The sequence below is a fragment of the Numenius arquata genome, chromosome 19, assembly GCF_964106895.1.
Source record: "Numenius arquata chromosome 19, bNumArq3.hap1.1, whole genome shotgun sequence".
Classification (NCBI taxonomy): domain Eukaryota; kingdom Metazoa; phylum Chordata; class Aves; order Charadriiformes; family Scolopacidae; genus Numenius; species Numenius arquata.
Window position 1 is genome coordinate 11,964,430 of NC_133594.1, and position 27,180 is coordinate 11,991,609.

The 27,180-nt window shown below is 50.6% G+C and overlaps 1 protein-coding gene across 1 annotated transcript in view; it reads left to right on the plus strand.

Annotated features, from left to right (window-relative positions):
- The window catches only part of MVB12B (multivesicular body subunit 12B), a 59,527-nt gene that overhangs the window by 25,240 nt on the left and 7,107 nt on the right, over positions 1-27,180 (plus strand). The window contains 3 exon segments of the mRNA XM_074161162.1: positions 5,119-5,216; positions 24,629-24,684; positions 26,042-26,101. Coding sequence (XP_074017263.1) covers positions 5,119-5,216; positions 24,629-24,684; positions 26,042-26,101 — 214 coding nt within the window.

Consider the following 27,180-nt stretch of genomic DNA (forward strand, 5'->3'; position numbering starts at 1 on the left):
TCCTCGGTTTCCATGAGGCGTGATCTTTGCATAAGCCAATGATTAGGGAAGATAAGATTCATTTTATTTGAAGGTGTTTCTCTGAGAGTGCAGTTCTCGCAGCACTGTCCTGAGGTTTGGTTACAGTAAATGGCAGCCGTGACAGTGGGTCAAAGAACAGACCAGTCCTGCACCTTGCAGTGTGGTTCCTGCGATGTGTCATCATGTGGGGCACTTCTTAAAAGTTTTGCCTGATTTATCCACCACGCTCGTCCAATCCAGTTGGAAAGCGAAAACTTACCGCTCTTTTGGCTGTGCGTTGTTGATATTTTTATATGAATTATGAAGCATCCTTTGATATCTGGCGCTTCCCCTCAGGATCCTCTGTTACTTTTTATGAGTACTTGCCCCCTGACTTCAAAAGCAGTTCATCACCTTCCTGCAGACAGTTCTTAATAACCCATTGGAACTGTCGGGCATTCCTGGGCCTGTTTTATGCAAGTTTCTCTCCAGAAACTTTCAGAAAGTGGCCATAATGTGCACAGACCTCAAACCACCTTTGCTGTTGTGCGCAGGGGCTCCCTCGGCACGTGCTACTTCTGGTGCTGTCGTACGTAGACTTGTTCCGTAGATTTAGTGACTAAAAGAAAAGCTGAAGTTAAGAGAGTAATTAAATCTACCCTGTCCTGAGCTGTGCTGTTGCAGTTGTTTCATCCTAAATTGCCTGGAAATTATCATCTGCTAGGGAAAATTATTTTTTTTGTGTTTAAGCGGTGCTGGAACAGTGTGGTTTCAGCGTCGGAGGGAGTGGGCTGGGGCCGGCGTCCGTCCGTCCCGGCAGCGCTGGATCCGCCTCGCTGCTGTCATCCCTTGGGGAGGCAGAAAACTGCTTTTTGTGACAGTTCAAAAGGAAAATAATTGGCATGGGGATAGTTAATGTGAGTTGCCATTCCTTAATATCAGAGATTCCACTAAAGTACTAATAATTACTGTTAATATCTTTCAGTGGAAACTTTCAGAGTAAAGGAGCAGTGGTTGAAGCAGTATTTAACGGCGTGCTGCTGGCATGATAAGAATGCAAATAAGCGTTATTAGCCTAATGATTTTGCTGTCGCCATGGCTGTGCAGCAGTAGTGTTGTGAATATGTCATGCAGTACCCGTGAATTTGGAAAGTGTGTCAAAACACAACTTCAATTAGTTTGCTCTAATTATGGCTCTAGAGAGTTCATAACTGTATCACTCCTCATTAAAAGAGATTTTCTTATATGGATTAATACAGCACGTAGAGGGATGTGTGAGCGCTCTGCGGCAGAGCTGTGCGGAGGGAGGGTGCCCACGGTGGGTCCCGTCCCGTCGGCTCCCGCTGCGGCCAGGGGCTGGGAGACCCCCGGGGCCAGCGGCTGCTGTGGTACACCCGGGAGAGGGTCTGTCCCTCGGCACATGAACCTGGCGGAGGGTGCTGGACAGGCTCTTCAGGTAAAAAAACCCCAAAAAACAAAACACCAAAACAAAAACAAGAAAACCCAAACAAAACCAAAAGACAGAAGCCCTGGCAGGAGCCAGACTCGATGCTGAAAGGGAGACCTGCCCTGAAAGCTTCGCTCTGCCGCAGGTGGAAGAGGTGGGTGGGCAGCAGCCCGTGTGGGTCCGGCAGGAGCCCTGCAGGAGCCACCCGCCCTGTACCTTTCCCAGGGAATTCGTAGTGTCTCTTGGATAAGTCTCTTCCTATTGCCAGTGCATGTGCTTGCTTTGCAGAACGAGGAAAAGATCCTTGTGCTCACAGGTGAGCAGTTGGTGAAGGGTTAAAGTAGTAATTGTTTAAATCTTTTAGGCTTTCCTCCCAGTTCTGTGATAATTTGATGAAGAACTTCACCCTAATTAAATATTCAAATTAGGAATAAGTGTCAATATGGCTTCCCATTGCCTGGAATGATGATTAATTGTATTCAAAACTCTAGTGGCCACTGTAATCTAAACCAAACCGTTGTTCTTGATTATTTCTGCAACACATTTACCATGTTTTTGTTTTAAAATTTAAACTAGTAATTGATTTGCCATATGCCGCAGAGCTGCACATACTTTCACGATATGTGTTTAGGAACTTGGGGACTTTGTAATTGGGATTTTCTTGTGTTTCAACGGCAGCCTCTCTTTTTTTTGTCTTCTACAATGCAAAATGATTTGGCTTTCACAAGGCATAAGGAAAATGCATTATGCAATCAACTTAGTAGGTATGAGTTATATCGATCCTGGCCAAAGTTTGCATTAATTTAAAACAAATTAGACTTTGTTTCCCATTTTTCTCTACAATGTCATGCTTTTAAAAATGGGAAGGGGCACGGGCAGAGCTGATCTCCTCCCGGTGGTCACTGCCCTCTGTCCTGTGGTCCTGCAGCTGAGTGTCCTCTTTGGAGAGACCCAGCTCTGCTGGGCGCAGCCCCTTCGTCCTGCCTCAGAGATGGAAGTGGCCATGGAGGGGGGACGGGGGCTGTTGTTTCCAAACGCCCTCGTAACATCCCACCTTCAGCCCCTGGGGCTGCGGGGCCGGTGTCGGCAGCAGCTGAGCCAGCGCATTGGGCTCGGCAGCCCCGGGAGCGGTGGCAGGAGTGTGGCTCCCCTGGGAGCAAGTCTCTGGGGGCATCTCCACGCGTGGCACTGAGGTTCCCTGGTGCGAGGGGACGCCTCAGTGTGTCTTCAGCGTTGGTACGTCTGGAATGGCGAGCGAGAGGGACACCCTGCAGAGCTGGGCAGCGCGGTCTGGAGACGTCATCTGCTGCTGCTGGTTCGTGCGTGTGGTCGCAGTCCCCGAGACGGGGCGATTCATTTTAATTACACAGGTGGAACATGCGCGCGGCTCGGCATATGGTGCCCCTGAAACCCGGACTGGGTGAGCTCCGGGCACCGGGGACCTGCTTCAGGGGGTCTTTGGCAAACGAAGGGTTCGGAGCTCTGCTGGAAGGGCTGCTGTGCCATGCCACTTGGTGGCCCTGATGCGGTGCCCTCCTGTGGGACTGTCCCCTCCCTCAAAGCCTGCGCCGCTTGGTGGTGGGCTGCGGAAAAGGACTGCCAGGGGGAAGAGGGTCAGTCTCTCCTGCAGCAGAAGCTGGTGGAAACTTTTAAAATGCTCTGCTCAGAAATCGGCTTTTTATGTAGATTTTCTTTGTTTATTTCCAAAACAATTCCTGCTGTTTTGTTTGGGATGAAGGAAGTGGTTCCATGTACAAGGAAGAGAAATTCAAAAGTCTTTCTGTTTAGCTGTTTTGGTGCCTCAGAAAGTATTTTTGGATACTGCTGTTAAAAAACAAATGAAAAGCATGTAATGCCTACAGGCAGTGGTCTTCTGGTTTAAAGTGTGTTCATGACAAACCTGCCTCTGCTCGCAGAGAGTCTCATATGGATTGTGTTTTAAACAGCAAACTGTAAGCCAAATTCAAAAATATTTTCACACCATCTTTTTTTGGTTAGAGATGGCTTTGGGAAGCACAAGCAAACTCAAACTGATGTTTGCTTTTTCTTATTTTGTCCGTGCTGTTCACCATCAGCTGCATCATGGTCTAAAAATACGTAGCTGTTCACAAAACATGTGCTGTTTTTAAAGGTAGATAATGTCCAGATTATTTGTTCGATAGATAAAACCTGCTGGCTGAGGCTGTGGATGTGACGCTCTGCTGGAGAACACACAGCCCCTTTCTCCCAGGTGGGGCGTTTGGGAGGGGGCACAGGGTTTTCCTGGCAGGAGGGCGATGGCCGGCCCCGGACCTGTAGCTCTTGATGGTGGGAAACGGTTGCTGCTGCCTCAGCTCTCACACACTGCGCCTTCCGTGAGAAGGGAGCATCTTCATTACCTGTGGCAATGGGCTCCACAAGATTAATGACAACGGTTCATAAAAATTCACACAGACCTGGGATCAGTGTTAGAAAAATACGGGTTTGAATTAAAAGGGAAAAGCCCAACTCTGTGACCAAAGCACAGAAATCTGTGAGCTATCAGTAGCCGTTACTAGCAAAAAGCCTTCTCTAGCGGCAGATACCTCAGCAGAGCCCTGGGGCTGGCTGGGCACCATGGATGGGCAGTGAGCAGCCCCACCACTCGGGCTCTCCTGGGCTGTGTCCCACCGGCGGGTCCCCTGGTGCCCAGGCAGGCACAGAGCGGCTCCGGCAGCTCCGTGTGGAGTCCCCGCTCTGTCTCAGGGCCCTTCGGGAGCGGGACTTGCTGGGTGCCACCTCCCGCCCTCCCACACCAACTGGTCCTGGGAAGGTCGGTTGCCCACCTCGTCTTCTAGCCCCGGTCTGAGCTTGCCGTGTGCTGGGTTTTCCTTTTAATAAGCTCCGACCCACTGAAAATAGTTTCAACTTCACTTCCATTGAGCTCTGTGTTTTCCTATTTATAGGAAGGTTTAATGGAAGATGTAAAAACTCTCTGCTGCAGGAACGCTGAGCTGGGCGATGTTGGGAGGGAGGGCGCTGGGCTGCAGCTGGAGGTGACGAGTGAAGTTTGGCTTCCCTTTGCTCAGGGGCTGGTGTCGGGAGCTCGGCGTGTGCGCCGCCCCCGCCTTGGGGAGCTGCAGCAGGCGCTGGGTAGGTCGGAGCAGGCCCTCGTCATCAAGAGAGTTTCGGAGATCATATTTATGAATGTACGCAGAATTTTTTGGCACAGATAAATCCAGAGCACTTGCTGTTGGCACTTTCTGCCGTGAAGGAAGCGCAGCCGAGTCCCACGGGGTGTTTGGCCGCACTCTTGATGCTGTCTGAGACTGGTGTTTGCAGAGGGGGATCGTTCTCGCCAGCCACTGCCCAGGCTGTCCCTGGGCTCATGAGGAGCTGCCCTGGCCCCCCCCGGAGGGTGGTGGCCGCCTCTGGCCCTTTGGTTGTTGGCCGAGTCCAGTGTTTGGTGGGGCGGAGGGGGCTTGCCCCAAGGTGTAGATGGTCCCGCTCACAGCTGGAGTGAGGAACTGGTAAAGCAGTTAAACTGGCCTTGGTTGTAATGGCTGGATCACCACCTCGGTCTGCGCTCAGTATTTGGTAAAACTGATGTTTGCTGCTTAACCCCACCGGAATGGTCAGGCAGGAGTGAGCTGATGGCAGCAGCACCTCCCTCTCTGTAGTAACGTCGTCTCCGTTCCCCATCTCTTCCTCAGACATATCTCACTGACGCTTCCCGCCAGCTTCCGAGGGAAAAGTCACAGCACACGCCTGGACTTGGAGCACCAGCACTCAAACTTATACGCCATATCAGGTGAGCTGCGCGCGTGGAGGTTCCTCTGCTCTGCTGTGTAACCAGAGGTGTAACCAAGCAAAGCAGCCCTGCTCCCACGTCAGCCCCGTGTGCGGAACGTGGAACAGCCCCAGCTTTTCCTCAGCCCTGTTAGAGCGTGGAGAGCAGAAGGGGTGCAGAGAGCCCCCCAAGTGCCCCGGCACACGTGTTACTGACAGCAGACGGTACTGGTCACCGATGGCAGCCCTCGGGGAGGGACACTGCTACCCACAGAGGTGCTAGGTGAGAGCTCTGATGGGAGACAGCACTGACACAAACTTTGCTCCTCATCTTTTTCATGGTCTTCTCAGGTGAGTCGTAAGAGACGAGATCTCTGCCCCTTGCACAGGGAGCTCTGTCCTGCTTGGCAAGGATGAGTGTCGTACACGTTGTTCTTTGCTACGCTCAACATACACGTTAAAAACATGAGATCTTTACTCTTTCCCATTTCTGTGTTCTGAATACTGGCAGGGCATTAGATTTGCCAGCATTAGCGCAAATTTGAAAGTGGATGTTAGGATTTGGGGGGGTTCTGCATTATGTTTGAGCAGCATGCACTTGCACATGCACCCTTGGTCTCTCTGGCTGCAGCTTTCTCTCTGCTCACCATTCCAGGCGAGTGCACAAGTGCTAGAGCTGGTGATGGTTTCCAGATGTCAACATGGAAAAAACCTGCCAGTGAATGTTGTAGCTGTTTTATATTTTTAACTAGTACTAGTCAGCAGGAAAGTGTGTGTTTAACTGGCGTGGTGAGCGTCAAGCCCGTTCCTTCACCCGTGCAGGTACAGGCACTTGTTGGTGTGCTCCAGGAGCAGGTGGTGGGTTCGGTGTGGAGCTGGGGTCCCCGTGGGCTGTCCCTGGCAGGTCTGCTCCTCTGCAGCGGGTCCTGTCTCCCAGAACTCGCTTCCTGGAAGGAGGAGTGAGCTGAAAAGGGACGTTGGTGCTCTGGCCCAGGGAGAGACAGGGGGTTTTACAGCCCTGTACCCCATGGAGTCTGTCACTGGGTGTGCCAGAGCTGTGTCGTCTGGAAGCTGTTCATGAACCACAGAAAAAGGGCTTTTGGTTCCGTGAACTACAGAAAAACGTTAGGTGCAGCTGGGGCCCGACGGCGCGTTTCACCTGCCTCTGGTGGGGCTGGCTCCTGGTCTGGGCTCCGCTGAGGAGTGCTGGGTGCAGGAGGCTTTTCCTTACAATTATTTTTTTTGGAGTAATGTTACACCTGAACAAATATTGTGATAGGCATGGTAGAATCACACTTAGCCACAGTTTTCTCTCTGTTATGTCATTTTTGAAGAGGAGAAAAATATTGGCTTTAAACCTGACTCTGTCAAAACCTAATGAAAGTGCGGTCCCTTCATCTGGCTGAAGGAGAATTTCAGGACAGGTTGGAGACCCAGAAAAAGCAGCCGTGGATGCAGTAGGCTGTACAATAGATAGTGCTTGTGCATAATCAGGGAAGAGAAGATGGCAAAAATGTGCCATTCACAGATTCTTGCTATTAATAGTGAGTGACACTTCTAACATGGGAACATGGCATTAATTCATGTACCATAATCAAAGGGTTATTTAAAAGGTAATCTCTGACTGAAACTGCAGCTTCGGGTCCCTAAATAGACGGAATATAACAATTGCATAATTCTTGTCAGTACTCGTTTTTCTTGTTACTCTCCTGCCCTAATAGATTCAGAAATGTAAGGGAAGGCGTGCTCTGGTGTTCACAGGAGCCGGTCCTGCTGGGGGGACGGGGAGCTGCGCCTTCCCTCCTGAGAGAGCGTCGGCTGCACAGACAGGGAGGCAGCAGCTCCATGGATGGGACTGGGAATGGCAGCGTGGCCCGGAGAGGTGACCATTCTGCGAAGAGCCTGATCACTTTACCAGAGAATTATGGGCAAAGCAGAACGCAGGCCTCAAAACTGGGCATGGTGTCACTCCTCCACGTTTGCACGAGCACATTTCAGACAAAGTATATAACTTTTTTCTTCCCCGCCACACGTTCTCCTCCAACCACATTGCCGTACAGGCTGCTGTGCGTGCCTGTGCTGTAATGGCTATCGCAGCCGCCAGCCCTTTCTGAGGAAAGGGTCTCCTCATGGGAAGCATCCTGTGCCTTGGCGGGGATCCTCGTGCGTGGCTCCCGACCGCTGCTGCCTCTCCAGCAGCTCTGATGAGGTGCTGGGACAATTCCCTTCGCGTGCTTACTCTTTGCCGAGGTGGATTAGCCCCCAGACGTGCTGTGGAAACCATTCCCAAGTTTCCCGTTGTGGTGGTGCAGTTTGCAGCCTGTCGGTTGTAGCTGCGCCGCAGTGCGAGCGCCTCGCCGCAGTGCCATGGCAACGGGAAATTTATTAACGCACTTCCACTGCCATCCCTAATTGCTCTGCCGGGACGTGGTGTGCGCGGTAGGTCCTGGCTGCGGTGTGCTGGGGCTGCGGTGCTGGGGAACGTGTGGGGCCGTGGTGGCGAGCGGGTGGTGAGGGCACGGGGGCACAGGACTCCTCCGGCCCTGCCGCACGTGGCCGACATCCCTCTCTTGGCAAAACGGGAGGGTTCCTGGTGCTGGCACAGGGAAACAAAAGCCGTTACGAACCATCTCACCTCTTCCAGTTTTGGTACCGCCCCAGTCCAAATTCTGGGGGGCACAGGGTGGGCTGTAATGGAGGGTGAAATGAAGAGCTGCAGCATGGTCTTGGTTCTCTGTCATAGACACCCCAGGTTTTCTCAGTCAGTGAAGAGGATGCTTCCATCTGGGGTGCAGCCTGTCTATGGAAGGTGAAGTGGATTTTGGCTGCTGAACCTACTCTGTGTCTCAAAATACATTTTGGCAGAAATTGCCAGATCCCCACTGTCCCCTTGGGGTGTGTAATGTCATTATTATTACAAAGCTGGAGTCGAGGAAAAATTGGTCCTGAAAGTAGTAATTACAGTTTTTAACCAGCCTTTTGCCATTTCCAGTCTTGGCAATGAAAGGCTGAAAGTCATGGAGACTCCTCTCGGCACAGTAAATAACGAATTGGTCTTTGGAGGGTGGATGTGGGAGGCCATTGCCCGGGCCCCATGGCCCCACACCTGGGGGCTCCCGTCCCACCCCGTGCAGGACCAAAAGGCAGGATTCCTCCTCGGTGGATGCGCAGAAGGTGTGTGGGCGCTGGGAGCGCGGTGCCGAGGAGCTGATGGGTTTGGTGCGCGCCTTGGACCGGGCGGCAGCGGGAAGAAGAATGCCGTGCTCCAGAGAGACCTGTCGGCAGACACTGCTCTCTATTTCATGACGTAGTCTCTCTTCATGGCCTTCAGCTTAATTAAGATGTTGTTGTGACTACATACTGCCTTCATTTCAGCCTTCAGCGTCTCCTGGCTGCATATTGCTTTGGCTTATCAGAGCCACAAGGACAGTGAGGGAGAGAGGGAGCCCTCTCAGGCAGCCACAGATAATAACGTGCAGGGAAAATTCCTGAATGAAGTGAAAAATTATTTATAATAATGGTACTCAAATAGAAGGGAAATAAGTCACTCTAAGGGTATATAAATTTTTATGATAGTGTATAAACAGCCATAGCTTGCCTTGTCTCCCATCTATCCCAGCAGAGAATGAGTACAACATCTAGCATAAAGAAAAATATAATAAGAAAAGGAAGAAATGAATGGGAAGAGCTGGAGGATTGATCACCCGGTGTATTTGTATATCCTGATGTAAAAGGTGCTGCTGACAGGTGGCCAGGTTTCTTCTGTATGAAACCATGTGTGTGCTGTCAGGGCGGTGTGAGCAGCCTTGTTCCGATTGATGAATTGCCTGCTTTCTTGATTAAACCTTCCGTCACTTAAGAAACAAAAAGCCTGTGTTTGGATGGCAGAGTGGGACATGTCAAAAAAATCTGTCTGCTTTACCTTTGTGCAGATGTTGGGTACAGACTGTAACATGTATTATTAAAATGAATGTGGCATTTACTGTGCATTATTTCTTTCCTGGGAGAAAGGACCTGTAAATTATATGCTAATAATAAGCTTTAACCCTTTCAGAAACCAGGAGATTTAGGAGTGCACATACTCCTGCAGGCCTCGCTAATTGGATGGGCTCAGATACTCCTGTAGCTCCCTGAAGTTAATGAACAGTGTGTTCCGGCCCAGGATGGTGGTGCCTCCTGGGGTTCCTGCTTCCGATCAGTTTTCTGCTGTGTAAGTGCCACTGAAACGTAAACCTTCCGAATCACATCATCTTTCCTTGGAAGCCCCCTCCAAGTTCCAATAGCAGGCTGCTGTGAGCTGGCTGTGCCGGGGACGATGTACCCCCAGCCACAGGGGACCATGCCGACCGCGCACACTGGCTCTGGCTGGGACTGTGCCTCCAGAACCCCTTCATCCTGCCAGTCTGAGACCTGCTCCACCCACTCGGCTCGGGGAGAGGACTAGGGGTGGAAAAAAGCCTTCCCCCACCTTGCAGGGCAGGTGGCAGGATGTTGCATTGGAAACTAGTGACCGAGTTTGCCAGGTGGGAGTTTTATGGTCTCAGCTGCGATTCTGAGGACATCACGGGGTGGTCCAAGCTCCGCGCTTCCCCGCAATGTGGACTTTCCCCGCTGAAGGCAGGTGGGCAAAGCCAGTGTTGGCTCTGCTGCTGGGGAGGGTTCTTGTCTTCTGCCCTGAAATCTTGCTGTCCCCAACTTTGAGTCAGTTGCAGGTAGATGTGTTTGTGGGCTGCAGCGGTGGGCAGCCCTGGGGGCTCTCAGCCGGATCAGGGACAGCAGAGCTGGTCACCCTGCACCTTGCCACCACCTGTCCCCACCACTGTGGGGCTGTGCCCCTCTCCAGTGCCCCTTCTCACTGCTTTTCATTCCTTTGAGTGCAAACCACCCATGATTATGGCTGTTGTCTTCTGAAGCTGCCAGCATTCTTAGGTTCTGCTGATACTGAGGTGAAGGCAAAGGTTTTCATTCTCTTTTGGAGGAAAAGTGCCGTGTCCTCTGGGCTGGACCCAAGGTGTCACATCCTGGGACGTGTCACAGGCGTTATCCGCTGATGGAGCAACGTTCCCGGTTGTGAACAGGGCTGCGATTTCTGCCGTCCATTCGCTTCAGAGCGGAGGGTTTTCAGAGCAGTGATTTGATGCAGGAATGCCTTTGTGAATACTTCTTATCTTAAAAGTACTGCTTTGTGATTGTCTGTAACCACATTATCAGCACAGCCACTGGTGGGAAGTGTTTTTGGCAGAGAAACTGGACTGAGTATCAAGGAAGGGCAATACAGCCAGTTGCCGCGTGGCATTGGCTGTGGCGTCTTTGCCAGCTCGCCCCGAGGAAGGACATTGTTTTTGTGGCAGCTCTTGGAGGTAGCACCGCCTGCTCATCTCTACCGTGTTTGTTTTGGAACTGTGCACCGACATTTATTACCTTAAATATTTACCTTAAAGATGTAAATATTTATTTAAATGTTTGTTTATTATTCTATCTCAAATATTTATATTTTTATTATATTTAAATATTTGTTTTCCTTTTTAAGACACTTTGTAGCAAGGTCAGAATGAACTTTGTGCTTCTGATGAGCTGCAGGATGGGTTTGTGTGCTCTGTAGGCAGTGACTCAGGGAGGCAAGTGCTCGGAGCGGTTCCGTCCTGAAGTGGGAGCTTGGGCTGCAGTTGCAGAGGGAAGCATTTGGAATTGGAGGTTCCAGTGGGACCCCCTGGGCCACTGCGGGAGCTTCCCAGGGAGGGGGCAGAGGGGCTCCATGTCCTGGGGCCGGTCCCCCCACAGCCGCTGCAGGAAGAGGGGCTGCTCCTTAGCTCTGTAGGAAACGCAGCAGGGTTTGGTGTTCGTTCCACGCTGGTTTATAATCCGATCTCTGGAGGCAGCAGAGAGAGTGGAAACTGCTGGTAATGATCTGGAAAAACATCAGAGGCAGTGGGCTCCTGAGAAGGAAAGGGAGTTGCTTTTCCATATGGGATGATGCGGATCCTGGCAGGGGGCGGCTGTAACGTGTCTGGGCAGCTTTGGGGGAAGCGTTGCTTTCACACGCTGCTCCTACGGCAGCCGTTCCCTTCCAGGTCCCTCCTTCCCTGCCCGAGCTCCCTCCACATGCTCAGCGGGGCCGGGGCTGCCCGGGGGCTGGGGGCCGCAGGGTGGCCCCGCTGGGGGTGCCACTGTGTGTGGCCACCGCTCAGCGAGGGACTCGGTGCCTCATTGCACCTACCCTTCTTTTTTTGGTTTTTAAATTACAAAAGAAATCTTTCTGAGGTCTTTCTTGATTAAGAAATGGAAGAAAAATGAAGATTTCGCTACATTTCAGTGCCCGTATGTCAAGTCCTTTCTTGTTGCAAAATGTCAGGTTATCTGTGCCACAACTGCCACTTACTTCTCTTCAATGTACATTTTCTTTTAAAAGATACTGTATCTTTTATCTGTATGTAATAAGGACAGACATTTTAATCAGAGGTTAGTCATTTATTTTTGCAAACTATTGTTTTGCTTCATCATTTTTGCAGATAATTAAATGGTTCACTTGGCACAGTGCGTCTGCTTTATTAAAACAGGTAATTTTGAAAAAAAGGAAGATGCTATTTTTTGGATCACTGCACAAGAATTGCTTTTATCTTCATCTTCCAGCAGAGTTTCTGGTGGTTCTGCGGTACCCTCCTATGTTGGAGTGGTTTGGAACACTCCGCTCTCCGAAGGGGGAGGCCCTGTGCTGCATTTCACTGCCGATCCCAACCCCACGTGTGTGTTCTTTGAGCTTCTTAAGAATAGAAGCGGAACTAAATTTATTTTTTGTGACACTGAATTTTAATCAGGATGGTCCAAAAACCAGACAAGTTGTGACACGAGCTTTATTCTGCACTGAAACCTCTTTACTGAGGCTGAGATTAAAGTCAGCCTCTTCTTTGCCCTATTGCAATTTCCAATTTGGACTGAGAGACCTGGATAATCTTCAAAATATAAAAGGCTCTATTAATATCCAGCAGTTCAGGGAGACTGAAGTCTTGTGTAAAATGCTGCAGCTGCGTATTTCAGAAAGGGAAATCTAAGTGTTACTTAATACTATATTTAACAAGATTCAAAAAAGTATATTTCTTATTAAATTAGCTCATCCAGGGTGTGCAGATCCTCGTGTACTCTGCCGTGCACTGCCTGGGTTTGGCTCAGCCCAAACGGTGAGGGATGAAGCCCCGAATCCTCCCGCCTGTGGAATTTTTCAGACAAGCGATTTTCTGATTAACCTGCTGTTGTCCAAAGTGGCGTTCTTCATCATCTTCATCCTCTCACTCTTGCCTACGTGTACAAGAGTGCGACAGCTCTGGCCGTGGCACTGTGTTCCCTCCCTGTCCCACAAGGCTGACAGGGCACATCCTGCCTTCTCCCGCTGCACCTCCCGCACGTCACCCGCGTTCCTCAGCTCACGCGTCGCCTTCCCGGGGAGCTGCTCTCTGCCGGGAGGATCATCCGCCCGCTGCCCCCGAGCCCTGAGTTGTGCATGGGCAGAGGTACGGGCAGGGACATCCCGTCCATCCCGTGGGCGGTGGCGCAGGCGTCGATGCCGTGGGGCACAGCGGGGAGGTGTCAGGAGGTGACGGCTGGGGACCCCGATGCGGGGCAGCCCCGCTCAGCCCCATGCTCCTGGCGGGACCCTGCCTGCCGCGGGACGGGCAGTGGCTGCTCGGGGAGCACAGCCTTTGGGCCGTCCTGCATTTGTTTTGCTTTTCAGAGTGCCATAGTTTAATTTTTTTGAAATAAGAAGGCGCTCTGTGGTTTGGCTATTTGAACAGTTATTAACCAAATGACAATTAACAGATTGCACAGACAGATTTTTCTTTTCAAAACCTCTGAAATTGAGTACAGTTTGCAAAACTATCACGGCATAGTAATGACAATGAATTTTGATTTCCCGGAACTGATATTAGACTCCTTATTAAACTATGTGCATCTGCTTTTAATTTACTCCAAATAATTGGAAAATGCAATGAAGCTTTCCAATTAAAGCACGGCTTTATGCTGTTTAATAATACCCCCATAATATTATAGCTTATGAAGTGACAGGTGAGTTGGTGTATGAATAAAACATAAAGGCAGCAATAAGGGACAGAAAACCGGAGACAGTTGTTGGGGATTTTAAATGCTGGATGTAATTTGCATATATTAATCTCTTCTTTTCAGCCTTATCAGGCGTTCTTCAGTATTTGAAGTTAAAATAGCGTTGACAGGCGGGAGTACGCTTAGTTTTTTCAAGGATTTATTACTTGTATAATTTCTGATCTTTAATAAGCAGATATGACTGATCCTCATAGTTCTATAGAAATCGGTTAATTGTTCCAGATGGCGTGTACTGATTATGCAAAATTACTTTTCACACCATTTTTTTTTTCTGATGGAGTTTGGAGTAAAATTAAATTTTTTATAGCCTTCTTATCATGCTGTTTTACAGTGGTTTTTGCACAGAAGTTGAATTTAATCTACTATATTACATTGACCAGCAGAGTTATTCTAATGTAGCATTCTGTGATTTGACAAAGAATAATAGAACACATTGCTCATTGTTCGTTACTGTGCTGCTAATAAAAAGGAGTTCTAGTGCAGAAAACCAGGCTGTTATTTATGAAGAATGCTTAATTTGCACAGTTAAAAATGCAAAATTGTTACAATGAGATGTTCTCTCTTTTGGATAGAAGACTTGGCCAGAACAAATGAAAATAGTCTTGTTGCCACAGATTTCATCTAATAAGGCAGGATTTTTTTAAATGAGTGGTGTGGCTGGGCTGTGTTTTATTGGGAGGAGCAGTCATCCAGGCGGCACGCTCCAGCTCCCATCAAGAGGTGTCACTGGTGTTTTCCCTGATTATCCCCATCCGGATATCTCAATGGCATAATTTCATAATTGAAAACATTTATAAAGGTTGTTGGGCTTCATTTATCTAATGAAAAGCTGTTTATACAAAATAAACCACACATAAAGCCCTCTTGCTAATAAGGTTATTGCCATTTGTTTTGGCGGTGACTCAGTAGTGGGAGGAGGCGTCCTGCTGCCGCGCTGTTCCGGTGGTGCCGCACTTTGTCCCGCTGCCGCACTGTGCCATGTCCTGGTGGTGCCACGCTGTGTCCTGACCATGCCGTGTCCCAGCAACTGGTGCCTGTCCGTGGCCATGCCGTGGACAGGGGTTCCTGGTGCAGGTGGGACACTGTGATGACTGTTTTGTGTTGCTGCGGGTCCCGGTTAATTCTGGTGTTTTGTCCTTCCTCCCCACGGAGGCTCGTGTGAGCCTGCACCATCGCCAACGAGCAGCCACGCGGTGTGGGGGTCCTTTGTCCCTCAGGCTTTGTCCCAGGGTCTCTGCCCCACGCTTAGACCCCCATGGAGGGGCTGAAGGGTCAGTCAGGGGCTGAGTCACAGAATCACAAAATGATGATTCTGTGACTTAGCCCGGTCAGGAGTCCAGGACATCTTACGGAGTCATAGAATCCGTGAGGTTGGAAGCAACCTTTCAGATCATCAAGTCCAACCATCAACCCGACGCTGCCAAACCCACCACGAAACCCTCTTACTGATATTTGCAAAGCAAACCAGCAAGTGCTTAAAAAATGACCTTGTGGTTAATGGAATTAAAATCTCCAATTAAATTAGAAAAGTGGGGATACAGTAAATGGACTTTTATAAAGAGTGCTTATTTTTAACTCAATAGAAAAAAGACAAGTAATTAACTCAGCCATTAGAAAGCTCAAAATTTCTGCCGTCTCCTGTGGAACTAGAAAATTGTTTTGTGTATACTCTTATACATATACGAATAATATATATGGAGACGACTAATGGCATAAATCAGAAATGATTAGAAAATATTTGTTCTAATGAAGTAATAATTTGGTAGTAATGCTTTTCATCAGTGTAGCTTAAGGCTACATTAAGTGGACAGACTTTATATGGATTCTCTAATTTTAATCTTCAAAATGCTATCTAATGTCTCATTAAGACTTGCATATAATGTATCTTAAGTACAGTCATTAAATATAGTTTAGGGAGATTTATGTTCAGATATTGCTTAAAGATGTTTTAATAGGCCCATTTACTCTGATGATATTAATGAGCTCTTAACACATATTAAGCTCCTAAAACTAGTGGTATCGCTCTCACAGTGAGCAAAACAGCTTGGGGATGGGAAATGAATTGGATGCTCCAACAAGGCTGGTTTTCAGCCCAGCCCTCAGACACCCTCTCCTGTGGCTTTGGTGCCGTAGGTCTGGGCCGTGTCCCCGCTGCATCCCTGTGACACGCGGTCCCTGTGCCCCAGCCAGGACGGTCAGTCCTGCTGCCGGCGCGTCGTCCCCGGGGCACGCGGGGCTGAGCAGGGACTGCTGGTGCTCGGGTAACCCCTGAGATGGTAACGCTGCAGCTTGGGAATAGCCTAGACCTGCGAAAATATCTGTAACAAGTTATGCAAATTTGGTTGTCTGTCTACTAAAATAAACAAGATACTTTAAGGAAAGAGCTGAATACAGTTGTGCTTTTAGATAGATTCTGCTTTTTGATCATCTGAAGTTAAGATGCAAGAATTATAATTATGATAATAAAAACTGTTCGTTCCCCTATTGTCACGTTAGTTCCAACTCAGAAAGTTATTGCAAACAAAATTCTCCAGTTTCATCACTCAGCTCTTCTTAAAAAATCCTTCTGAGTTCAGAGACTTTTATAATTACTAAATTGGTTTGTTAGAAGGAGATAATAGCAAATTTCTTCTTTTCATAATTGGACATTTCTTCCCTGTAGGCTAATGTATGCGCGGCACTCGCATACACAATAAGCTGTGCTTTTGAAAAGCCATAACTAGCTAATAAGTGCTGTGGTGTCATCAGAGAGTAATGGTTTGCTGATTAGCATAATTAATGACAAATGGTGGTACGGAGCGGGTGGATTGGTTTAGTGGATGATGAATGCGCTGCCGCCGAGGCTGGGCTCTGCCAAGGCAGCCGGGCTGGCCCTCGGCGGCTGCTGGGTGCCAGGGAGGGCTCCTGCGTCACCCCTTGCCTGCCCCACGCCCGGCACGAGCCATGCGCCGTCGCAGCTCCGCATGGCAGCCAGCGGGCACGCCGTGGGCTGGCCCGGGCAGGGCTCACGGACGCTCCCCGCCACGTGCCGGGCGGGGGCTCGGTGGCACCGCCGGGAGAGGAGCTGTGCCTGGGCCAGCAGCCCTGTGGCCACCAGTGGTCCTTCTCCTCTGAGGGCAGGAGAGAAGCTCCAGGCGGCCATCCATGCTGTGAGACGGGCACATTTATCTGTGACTTGATTAATCAGGGCTAATTTGCATTCACAAATGAGACTGATAAAAATGGAGTTACCTTTTCACCTTTAAGGGGGAGGAGGGATTATTTCTAGGTTGCCTCTTTTTTAAGTGATAAGCAACTCTTTTACCAATAAGGATGAAAATACTTAATTTGCATTAGCAAAAGAAGCTAATTATTATATACTTAATTAGCATCTGGAAATGAGGATTATCTTAATTACAAAGCACAATTTCCTTAATAGCTACAAAACTGTAAGTTTGATCTGTGTGGAGATTGGTGACTATTATTATGTAATTAGTGATCATATTAATGGTGCAGTGTATTTAGATATAATTTGCATATGCAAATGAAATTTACCTGATAGAAATATGTGGCTACACTAATGACTCTGAGCACTTAAAAATTAAATTACATTAGGAGATCTGGATCCCGAGTTGCTGTGCTGGGCACAGTGGATCTCCTCCTGCAGGAGAGCCTGTGGCTCTGCGGGGCCGTGGCTCCGTGGTCTGGCTTCGGGAGGCCGAGGAGCCCCGTGGGCTCCCCAGGCCCTGGTGTTGGGTGCCGTCTCCCACGGACGGCCATCGTCCTCGCCACACCGCCGTCTCCTCCTGCGCTGGAGACCCCGGCTTTTGGGCCGTGTCAGGGCTGCTCTGGCTGGGTGGGTATCACACCCCTGGCTGGTGGGGACACACGTTCTATGTGTCACCAAGGGGGTCCCAGGGCCTTTGTGGCCATGCTCATGGTGAGTTCCTGCTTTCCCTTTGTGTTTAGGGGTGCCTGTGGTGGGGAGAGCATGAGCCTTTCGGCACAGCTGCTCCGTCTTCCTTCCCTGCTCTTACTGGAAGCTGGAAGCTGCCTCTGTGTTTAAAACAAGTCCTTTAAACCAAAGCCACGGTAAGAGAGGCTGCTGCGCACCCTTACCTCCCCAGATGTGGGGACAGCTGTTGGTGGCCCAGTGGTGGCTGGAGGTCACCCAATGCTGGTGCTGTGCCGGTCCACAGCCATCGTTGGAAATGTGAGCATCAGCCACTGCCCTGGACCCGTCCCGAGAGGTTTCCGAGTCGGGGAGCCTGGTACGCTCGCAGTGACAGCCTCCTAGCCCCTTGTACACAGTCACCCCTCCGGGGGTGTCTCAGCAAGGGAAAACCAGAGCTTCCAGGGCCAGAAATGGTAACAAAATGCAGTGTGTTTCTTTAACATACCCTGCTCCCAACCTGCAGTACTGGAATGACTGGAGTGCAAACCCCACCAGTGCGGGGAGGAAGCAGCCGTTCCCCAGCAGGATGTTTCTCTCATCAAGAGGGAGGATTTACAGCCGGGAACACTGCGGCCATTGTGGGTGCTTCCCCAGACGCAGTTCCAGCCGCCTGCTCCAGCCCGGCCCTGCCCGCGCCTCCCTGCCCTGCGCAGACAGACATTACATGTTTAATGACTTCCAAGGAGTCTGTCTGTCATTACAGCTCGAGCTGAAAGTAATTGAAAAGCGTCTGTGTTTCTCCTCAGCGCGCTTTGTCCGTGCGCGGGCTGGAGCGGGGCCTGCGCTTCCCCCCGTCCCGAGCGGGCCCTGCCCCGGCGCTGCGCAGCCCCCACCCCGGCCCTGCGCCCTATCTGCTCCGCTATAATTAATTAAGGCTTGTTGCTTGGAAGTAGCACATGCTTAGGTGTGATCTTTGAAGTTTAGTGTGGTGCGGAGACTTCAAAGGGGACATTTTATTAAAAAATAATAAAATCAAGAGCTCCTAAACACTTGCAATTTGAAGCGCTTGTTTGAAGTCTCTCCATGTTCTCTGGTGCTGATACGGCCGCGGCGCTGAGGTACTCCTGAGCCGTCACCATGCAGTACTTAACCTTCACTTTATTTAAAAAAGAAAATAATCAAAACCAGGAGTATTTCTCAAGTGTTTTCGTGGCTTGATCTAGCAGTAAAGAACTAATTGTGCCGTGTCGTGAGCTATGCAGGAAACAGAGAAAATCAAGGCTGACAATCAAATTAGCAAAAATGAAAATTTAGTCCAGGTCTGTTTTTTTAATCAAAGTCGTTTCAAGACGAACAGGAAAGCTGTAAACCTTTCCCATTGCAGAGGTTTCCTTCCACAGCGCGGGAGGCCACTGCTCTCCTGCTCCCGGCACTGGGCATCCCGTGGGTCAGTGCAGCCGCCGTCCTGATGCCTGGCCCAGCCCCGGGCATGGGGCCACGGGGCCACTTCCTTGGCATGTGCCAAGGTCTGGAGGAGCTGAGCAAGGGCCGAGGTGGCCACGGGCCAGCTGGGGGCTGCTGGAGGCACCTCCAGGGCCGGGAGCGCGGGCAGAGCCCACGAGCGCTGCCAGCTGAGCCCACTGATGGCTGGAGCAGAGTGTGGGACCATCCCGGCTGCTCTGGTCTCCTCTTGTCATTGCGTTGGACTAACGAGGGGCTGCGCAGGGCTGGCAACCCCCGGATCCCTTCGGCACAGCCGGCGACGGCGGGCTCTGTGGGAGCAGCACAGATGGCAGCCTGAGCGGCAGCGCACACGGCAATATGTCTGGGAGCTGGCGGCTGCCGCGGGTTTGCTGTGTGGCTGTGCTCTGCTGGGCTGGGGGCAGCCCTGCCTTCCCCTGACCCCCAGTCCAGGAGTCCCTGCCTGTGGGGCTGCTCTGGGTGGGCTGAAAAGGGACCGGAGAGGAGCCAGAGGAAACGGAATCAATGTCTTAATATTTGGGTACTTTTCTTTTTGAGGCGTGTGTGCGTCGCGGGGGCGGTGGCTGCAGGCAGGGAGCGTGGCCCGGGGCGGCGGCAGCGTTCTCCATCATAGCCGGTTTGGCAGGAGCTCATGGGAGGGTTTGCTCTTGTTTTCCCCCCGAGGTTCTGCTCTCATTAGTGATTTGGAGCTGCAGAGCGGTGGGGTTCCAGCTGGGACAGCGCACGGTAGCGCAGGGAGCGCACACACATGTTTAGTATTCAGACACTGTTGAAATGGCCGGGTACAGAAATATAGAAGTAGGAGGCTTAGCTCTACATCACGGAGAGCGCCGTTTGTTTTGGAAAGCTTGCATCCTGCTCTTGATGCTTTGCAGACTGTTGTAAAACATTTTTTCCATACTTTGGAATGACTTCCCCCTGTCCGAGGTCACACAAGGTGCCGGGTTGATGCAGGTGTCCTGTCCCTGCTGGGCCAACGTGGTGCTGTCCCACCAGCCCCCCGTGGCCGGTCGGGGGACCCAGCACCAGTCCTGGCATGCTGGTGGCCGGGAAGGGCTGTGCCACAGGCAGGAGCAGCCCTGCTGGGTGGGCGGGCGGGCGGGCGTTGGATCCAGTAGCTCACGTGCCCTGCAAGGGCTTGGGAAGTCCCTGTCCTGTTCCTTGGAAGGCCACCATACCTGGCCACCTGCCAGGCCCCTGCTTCGGACCCCCTCCCAAGTTCCTCTGGTGTCATTTAGCTGAAAATTAGGTTTTCTCTGAAGAGGTGAGCTTTGCTGGTTTTACGGTATTGCTGTAGGCTGGTTTATGAGATATTCATCTTGGTAAAACATAAACACTCTGCAGCGTTTCAGTCTGGGGAAAATCTGAAGACTTTTGCAGTATTACAGAAAGCTCTTTCTAAAATTGAAGATTATATTTAAATTTTAAAGGTGGCAATAGTACATTTGATGTTGGGGTTGTTTGGTTGGCTTGGATTAGCAATGCTTAGTTTTCAAAGTCATGCGGGAAAATGTTTTGCAAGGGATTGATTTATTTAAATATTTTTAATATCAGCAGTTGAAAATTCAAGTGTAAAAGGCCATGCAAAAATAGCAATAAAGAAATCCAAAGCTATAAAAGCTTATGGTGAGAATTTAAATGCAGAACCAGCTGTTATTTCCGTGGGAGTTGAGGTGTGTACACTGCTCCATGGCTGTGTATCCCCACAATGGTGGTGTGAAGAATTAGCGCTCACTGCAGTGTGCAAACTGAACCCGCCAGGCACCGAGGCAGCCATTCATCTATACCCAGGAGCTAAATATGACAATGTTAGCATTTTTCATTTCCCTGACGTTACCATTAATAAAGCAATGATCCAAAAGAAGCTTTGCTGAGTCTGTTCTTTATGCTTCCATCACTCACGACTAGATAATTTCACACAGGATCGTTTTTAAATTAAATGACGATAAAAGCGCTCTGCTGTCCTGTGTTCACTAGTTCATAGAAGTCTATCAAGTCATTAATGTGTCATGACAAACTGCTAGTTGGATACAAGAGTAATTAATTATTTGCATAAATAACAGGTTGAACTTGGTGCTCTGAACCGCAGTGACACGGGCGTCACACCACGGACACCTGGACCCTCTGGGGAGCGCTGGCGGGAGGGGGCAGCCCTGTCCTCCCGCTGCAGACAGGCGGGAGTTTGGCTTGAGTCTTGATGCTTTTTGTCTTCCAAAGTTCTTCATTAATGGCTGTTTCAAGGAGGCATCTGATCGTTGAAGATTTCAATGAACAATTATACAGATTTTCATAATCACCATTAATCACCACATATTTTTCAAGATAATTACAGCAATTATTATTTAGATTCCTCTTTTATGTGCGCATTGTAGAAAAGAACAAGTGCTTATTACCCTGGGTAGTGTAGAGAACTACGGGCTGAAGTTCTTTGTCATCCAGAAACTCATTATGTTAGCTGATGCTGCCTGTGAAAGTTCGTCAGCATGTTTAAATTAGGGTAGCATTGGCAGGTCTGATTATTTAAATCTGGTAGCTTTGCTAAAAATATAGTTATTCAAGAAAGATGAATTACTAATTTGACAACTGAGATTTAGTTGGAGTCTAGAGCACAGAAGGCAGCTTCTCTGGTGTGCTGAGAGGAGGGTGACAGTACTTTTTCAGATTAAAGGGAGAATTTCTAAGCGAGCTCACAAGTTGTATTTATAGAGCAGGGGTTTGTGGCCTTCTCTTTAAGGGCTGAGAGTGTCTTGGTAAATTACAAAGAAGAAGTAGCCACCAGTTAAAAGTTGGTCATGGTTTTTGGTGGTCCTGCACCGACTGAGAGGTGGCTCCGGTGCCCTTTCCAGTGCCCCTCATCCTGCCATCGGGGACTCACGGAGACACCGTCCTTCGGGGTTTGGTTTTGGGAGCGCGGTTCTGGCTCCTTTTGGCTCTTTTATCTAATCACAGCAACTGAGCTAATTGGATGTGGCCCTCGGGGAGGAGCTGCTCCTGGGAGGCAGCAAACAGCCATTGGAAACATTTTTCTTTTAGAAATCCCATTTTATTTCATTCGGTTTTGAGGGAGAAGAGTGCAAGCACCTCCCTTGTCTGCTGCAGGTGCTCTGGGTGTAGGTGTGCAGGGAGGACCTGCTGCCTCCTGGACTCACCGGTTGCTGCGGGTGAGGCTCTGCGGGTGAGTGGCCCTTCCACCGGCAGGGCTGGCAGCTGCGACCGCCTGAGATGCTGGCAGAGGTGGTGGTCCTGCTGGCCCTGCCACTGGCCCCACTTGGTGCCATGCAGGGCAAGAGCAGCTTCGCTGCTCTGTTCAAAGAGGCTTTCAGTGAAGTGTGTGAGGTGCAAACGCTTGATAGGTCTTTAAAAATAATTTAAAGTTACAGCCTTTTGAAGATGCTGAAACCAAGGTGGGTCAATGCCTGAGCTTACTCATGGGGGGATACAAGTAGTGCTGCTGGGGGCAATGCTGTGAAAACGGGACCTTGCCCACCTTGTTCTGAATCAGCACGTTGCCTTTGGAAGGAGAGCTGTACTTTAGCATTCCCCGGCACCAGTTCTTTTTATCCCTTTGTGTTACTGTCTGCTGGTCTCCAGCGTGGCACAAATGGACATGGAAGAGCCTTGAGTAGTTCTTGGCCAGACTGACACAAGAGCTGCAGCTCCAGGCCACAGCCTGGCTGGTGAGTCTTGCTGCTGCCCGTGGAAATGGTGACACCGGGCGGAATCTCAGCACAGCACTCTGCTCATCAGAGACTGCCAGGAATGCTTCAAAAGAAGGGGAAAAAAAAAGGGAAAAAGAGGAATCAGAGACTGCTGCTGCTGTTTATTTACAACACAACATCAGAACAAGAGACATGGAATTAAAAGCCTCCTACAGTTCTGTTTTCATTTAATTTTATTATGAAATTAACTGGCTGCTGTAAATGGCAGTTGTGTACTGTCTCATGGTGCACAGCAGGAGCGATGGCACCCGCAGCCGGGCCCTGGTGCAGGACACACCAGCAGACTGTGGGCAGCGCTGGGAGCTTGATCCTGCTGGGCCCTGGAGATGCCTGACCCTGGAGATGGCTTCCTATAGATCCTGCCTTCCCTCTGCTGCCCGTCCCAGTGAGCTGCTCTGCAGTGGGGCAGTGCTTGTGAGGGCTCAGCCTCACCAAGTACCTCACCCTTGGAGTCCTCATGAACGCGAAAAAGCCCTTCTTAGGCAGCAGTAGCTTGGAATCTCTCTCTTCCCGTGGCAGCATCTCCAAAGGCACGGTGGGGACATGGGGGTGTCCTTCCTGGGCAGTGTTTGCTTTGTCTGGGGCCATGGTTCAGCCTGGAAGCAGGAGGCGAGGGATGAGGGGCCACTCCCCCCATGTCCCAGGGGTCCCCACTGCTGGCCTGGAGCCCCTCATGAGCCCATCCAGCTCCCACCCGGGCTGGTGGCGCGGCCGCCAGAGCCCAGCCACGGTGGGGGGACGGGGCATGGGTCTGCCAGGGCTTGGGGGGAGTGGCGGGGGCAGCCTGCTGCTGTGTTTCCGTAAAGTTTCCTGAATTGTAGTGGATATTTAAATACTCGTGACTCCCGGTACCTGGCTGTGGAAGGAGCTGGTGAATGAGTGCGTTGTTTCCCGATTTCTCCCTTTAATGTATTTTACCCCAGCCCGGTGATGGGGCTGACACGCCGGCTCCTCTGCACGCTCCTGCACGTTGGGAGTGCAGCATTAATAACACACTTCCATGCATCATGCCATTTTAAGCATGATCATTATGATAAAGGGCATATACTTAATTACAGGCCTGCTTAATTACAGCTCTGTTGAAGCTCGTTTGTTTAGGAGAGTGCTAATTGCGCTGCTGAGCCTTTGGCACACCCTGCCTTCATCTGCTGCTGCGCTCGGCGGTTGTGAGCTGTGGCAGCGCTGGGGACCGGGACCTGGGCTGGGGGGCAGCCGGCCGGCCGGGGGGGGCTGCGGGGAACGGGCACGCTCATCATGCCTTAGTCTTAAATTACTTTACGAAAGCTGGCATGCGACTGATCAAAGCAGGTTTCTGTCGGGATAACAAACGCAGATGGTCTTTCAGGTTCAAAACTTCCTGGATTTGGTGATGCTGCTTTTCATCTGTTACCTTTTTTTTCGTGTAGCACTGTGGCTGCCACACAGCACCTTTGGTGATGGAGTGACTCCAGAGGAAGGGACTTATGTCAAAAATATACAAAGCAAATGTAAAATGCTACGTATTGCTAAATAACCCTTGTTAAATCACTAACCTGGTACCTCACTGGTGCTGGGGGAAGTTACAAACAGCGAGCAGAGAAACGCTGGGTTCATGGGGGCAGGTGCTTTATGAAAGAAAACCCTATTTGAGGATTACTTGAAGGCATTTCAGGGCTTAAATTTGCTCTAGTTTGAAGTTTTGTTTTCTTTCAGAACTGAATTTTAAAGACTTAAAATGTTAAAGGTGCAACTGAAATGAAGCGGGTGTGTTTGGGGCTGCGCTCTGCCTCGGAAACGTGCCCTTTTCAGTCTTGTGTGGGAATTGCTGAGTTACATGTTTTAAAAATAAGTGTCTGGCTTGTAGTGACACGTCTTGTGGGAGGCTTTCTGTGCAGTGTGCGAGGTGGTGATGGCAAGGCAGAAACATTGAACATCATCGCGCTCTCCACGAAGAGTACACAAGACAGTGTGAAGGCAAACAGCTGGCAGCTGAGCCAAACTGGGAGACTCGACATTGAGACCCTGGAATTGTGTATGGGTAGAGCAGGGAGGGTTCATCCAACCCCTGATCTGGGAGGGACTGGCCCAGCTGTGTCTGGAGCAGAGGGAAACCCCTGGCAGGGCAGAGGGAGGAAGAGGCTGGCAATAACTGAACTCTCAGTCGTGTGTCAATGCCACTAGTACTCGATCTGTTGCTGGGACTGTGGGAAGTTGCATGTCAGCAGTCAGCTGGAAATGTGACATGTCTGCTCGTTCTGTCCCTTTCAGCGATGGATGGAGTGCCTTTTATGATTTCGGAGAAGTTTGCCTGCGCTCCTGAAGGGGTGAGTTGCCTTCCTTGTTCTCCCGCTGTCTGAAATCCATCTTTGTGTGGAGAGCGATCACAAAGCATCAACACAAATGACCTGCTTCTGGGAGCTTTTCTTTTGTGGGGCCTAATGTATACCCAGTGCTTGGGGTGCCCCAGGGTTGCGCTTCACAGCACTGTCCCCTGGCGTGAATTGGCTTTTGCCAGATCTCACCTAAAACTGGATTCTTCCGGGAGGTGAAGGTTCATCACTGTCAGAAATAGGAAGGGCAGTGGGACTCTGATGCTAGAAGCCTTTCTCATTTCTTAGCGTAGATCGTAACAAAAGCTGCAAACGTGCAGCTTTCCTGGATTTAACATGCTGTGGAGGTGCCGCAGGATGCTCAGCTTTGTCACTTTGCTTTTTACCCCTCAGAAGTTGAAGGCCATGGTCATGGCGTGGTGCTCCCTGGTGCTGGCTGCTGCCGCCAGGCTCCTGCAGCCCCGTGCGGGCAGAGGGGGCATCGGCAGGGGGGCGAGGATCCTGCTGGGTGCCGAGCACTGCAGGGCCAGCGGAGGGTGCCACCCACAGCCCAGGCATGGCAGGAACCCTGGTACCAATTCAGAGTGACTTTTGAGTGTCACTGGTGCAGTGCTAATTTGAATTGGTGATCCGCAACTCAAAGGCTCAGCATCCCATTGCCAGTTCCCTAATCCCTCCCATCCTAAAATAGTATCTCTTTAAAAATCAGTTTACAAGAAGCTGTTACAGCAAATACCAAGCCATCGGCTGTATCTGATTTTTTACATTGTGCTCCCGCTTTGTGCTTTCTTCTTCCTGCTGACACAACCTGCGTGTGCAGCCAGATGAGGTTTTTCACAACCATTGCTTTCTGGAAGGGTTGTTTATGGGCCGTTATTCCCAGAAAGCCAGAGTCCCTGCTGCCAGGAAAAATGCAGAGGGATTAGGTGGTGCTAATCCTCCCCTCGGATCCTTTAGACACCATTGCCACCATATGGTCAGTTTGGTTGGGGCTTACCGCAGCCGGCACCGCTCACACCTTTGTGCTGTGGCCACATGAAGTCCACAGGGTGTTGCAGAGCATGTTGCAGTAACAGCCGTCCTGTGGCAGGGAGGTGGTAATAGATCTACCTGTGCAAAGTGACACCGAGATGAGTGTCAGCTGTCCTTGCTCAGGGAGAAAGGCGTGAGAGCTGGTATCCCTAACCCGCCTTCTGCTTCTTCACTCTTGGGGCGGCCCAAGAAACAGGATTACGTGTGTGTTTACAGATGGTGTCTCTAAACCTCTGGTGCAGAGTATTTGCTGACTTCAGACAAACAAAACCAAAACAAAAAACCACTAAATTTCACTTTTTTTTTTTTTCCTTGCCAGATGCAGCCAGTTGATCTCTTGGGCATCACAATCAAAACCCTTGCAGAAATCGAGAAGGAGGTAGGTACCCAGCCAGGCACCAAGCAGAAGTGTCGTGAGAGCTGTGTTTGCTTTGCTGTAAGATCCCTTCCCTTGTGGAAAAGACTTGTCATTCCCAAGTCATTGCTGGTGGATAAAGTCAATGCAGAGTCAAAGAGTAAGCTGAGAATTGGGGATGTCCTCCGTGATCTGTGCCGGGTGGAGATGCTTTAGGTGTTGAATCTAATGGCGAAGTCTGCTGCCCTCTGTTTAGTTCCAGATGTCTTTATCATTTACCCTTTCTCATTTATTAACAAAACGTGTTACACGCAGCATGCTATTTGTGGTAGGTTGCCTCTTGTATCTCAGGGAAGCAAATGAACTTGATTAAGCAGTGTCAGGTAAACTACTGCTTCGTTTTCCAGTTTGATGGTGCTGGTGACTTGTTACCAGGAAAAGCAAAAATTCTCCCAGCAGCGTGTGTGTCTCTGGGCACCACGGGGCACAAACATCTTCTCTTGTGCCAGCTAGCTGGGTTAAGGCAAAGAGTTAGAAAACTTCCCGACTCCTCGTGGCTTCTCTACTTTTTGATTCCAGTTGTGAGTCCAGTTTCCAAAATCCATCCTCTTCTCCTGCCTGGAAGTTTTGTCTGAGCGCGAAAAGAAGGTGGTTGGTTGCCAGGGCCTCCCAGGCACCCAGCAGGCCAGGGCAGCAGCCATGGCGGTTCTGAAGATGCTGCCCGATGGGAACGGGCGCTGACTCGGGCGCTGCAGTCCTGCTGTGTGGCTTCTGTTGGGCACTGCCTGTGTCTGTCACGAGGGCATCGAGTGCTGGGAGCGGGGGGTGCTTGCGGCTGGTGGCCCCTGCAGGTGCCTGCCTCCCTCCCCAGTGCTCGCCAGGGGCTGGCCACAGGGCAGTGGGTCCCTTGTGCCGGAGGGGAAGGGAAGCTGTGTTGGATTTTCTTCTGCAGCCCTCGGCATGTCTCCTGGCGCAGGGAGAGTCTCGGCAGCTCGGGGTGCTGCCCAGAGGGCTGGGCTGAGCATCCACCCCCTGTCCCTCGCAGGCCTGCGGAGCATGGGGACGCTGGCACCAGGTTGTTTGTGTGGCCTTGGGGGGAGAGG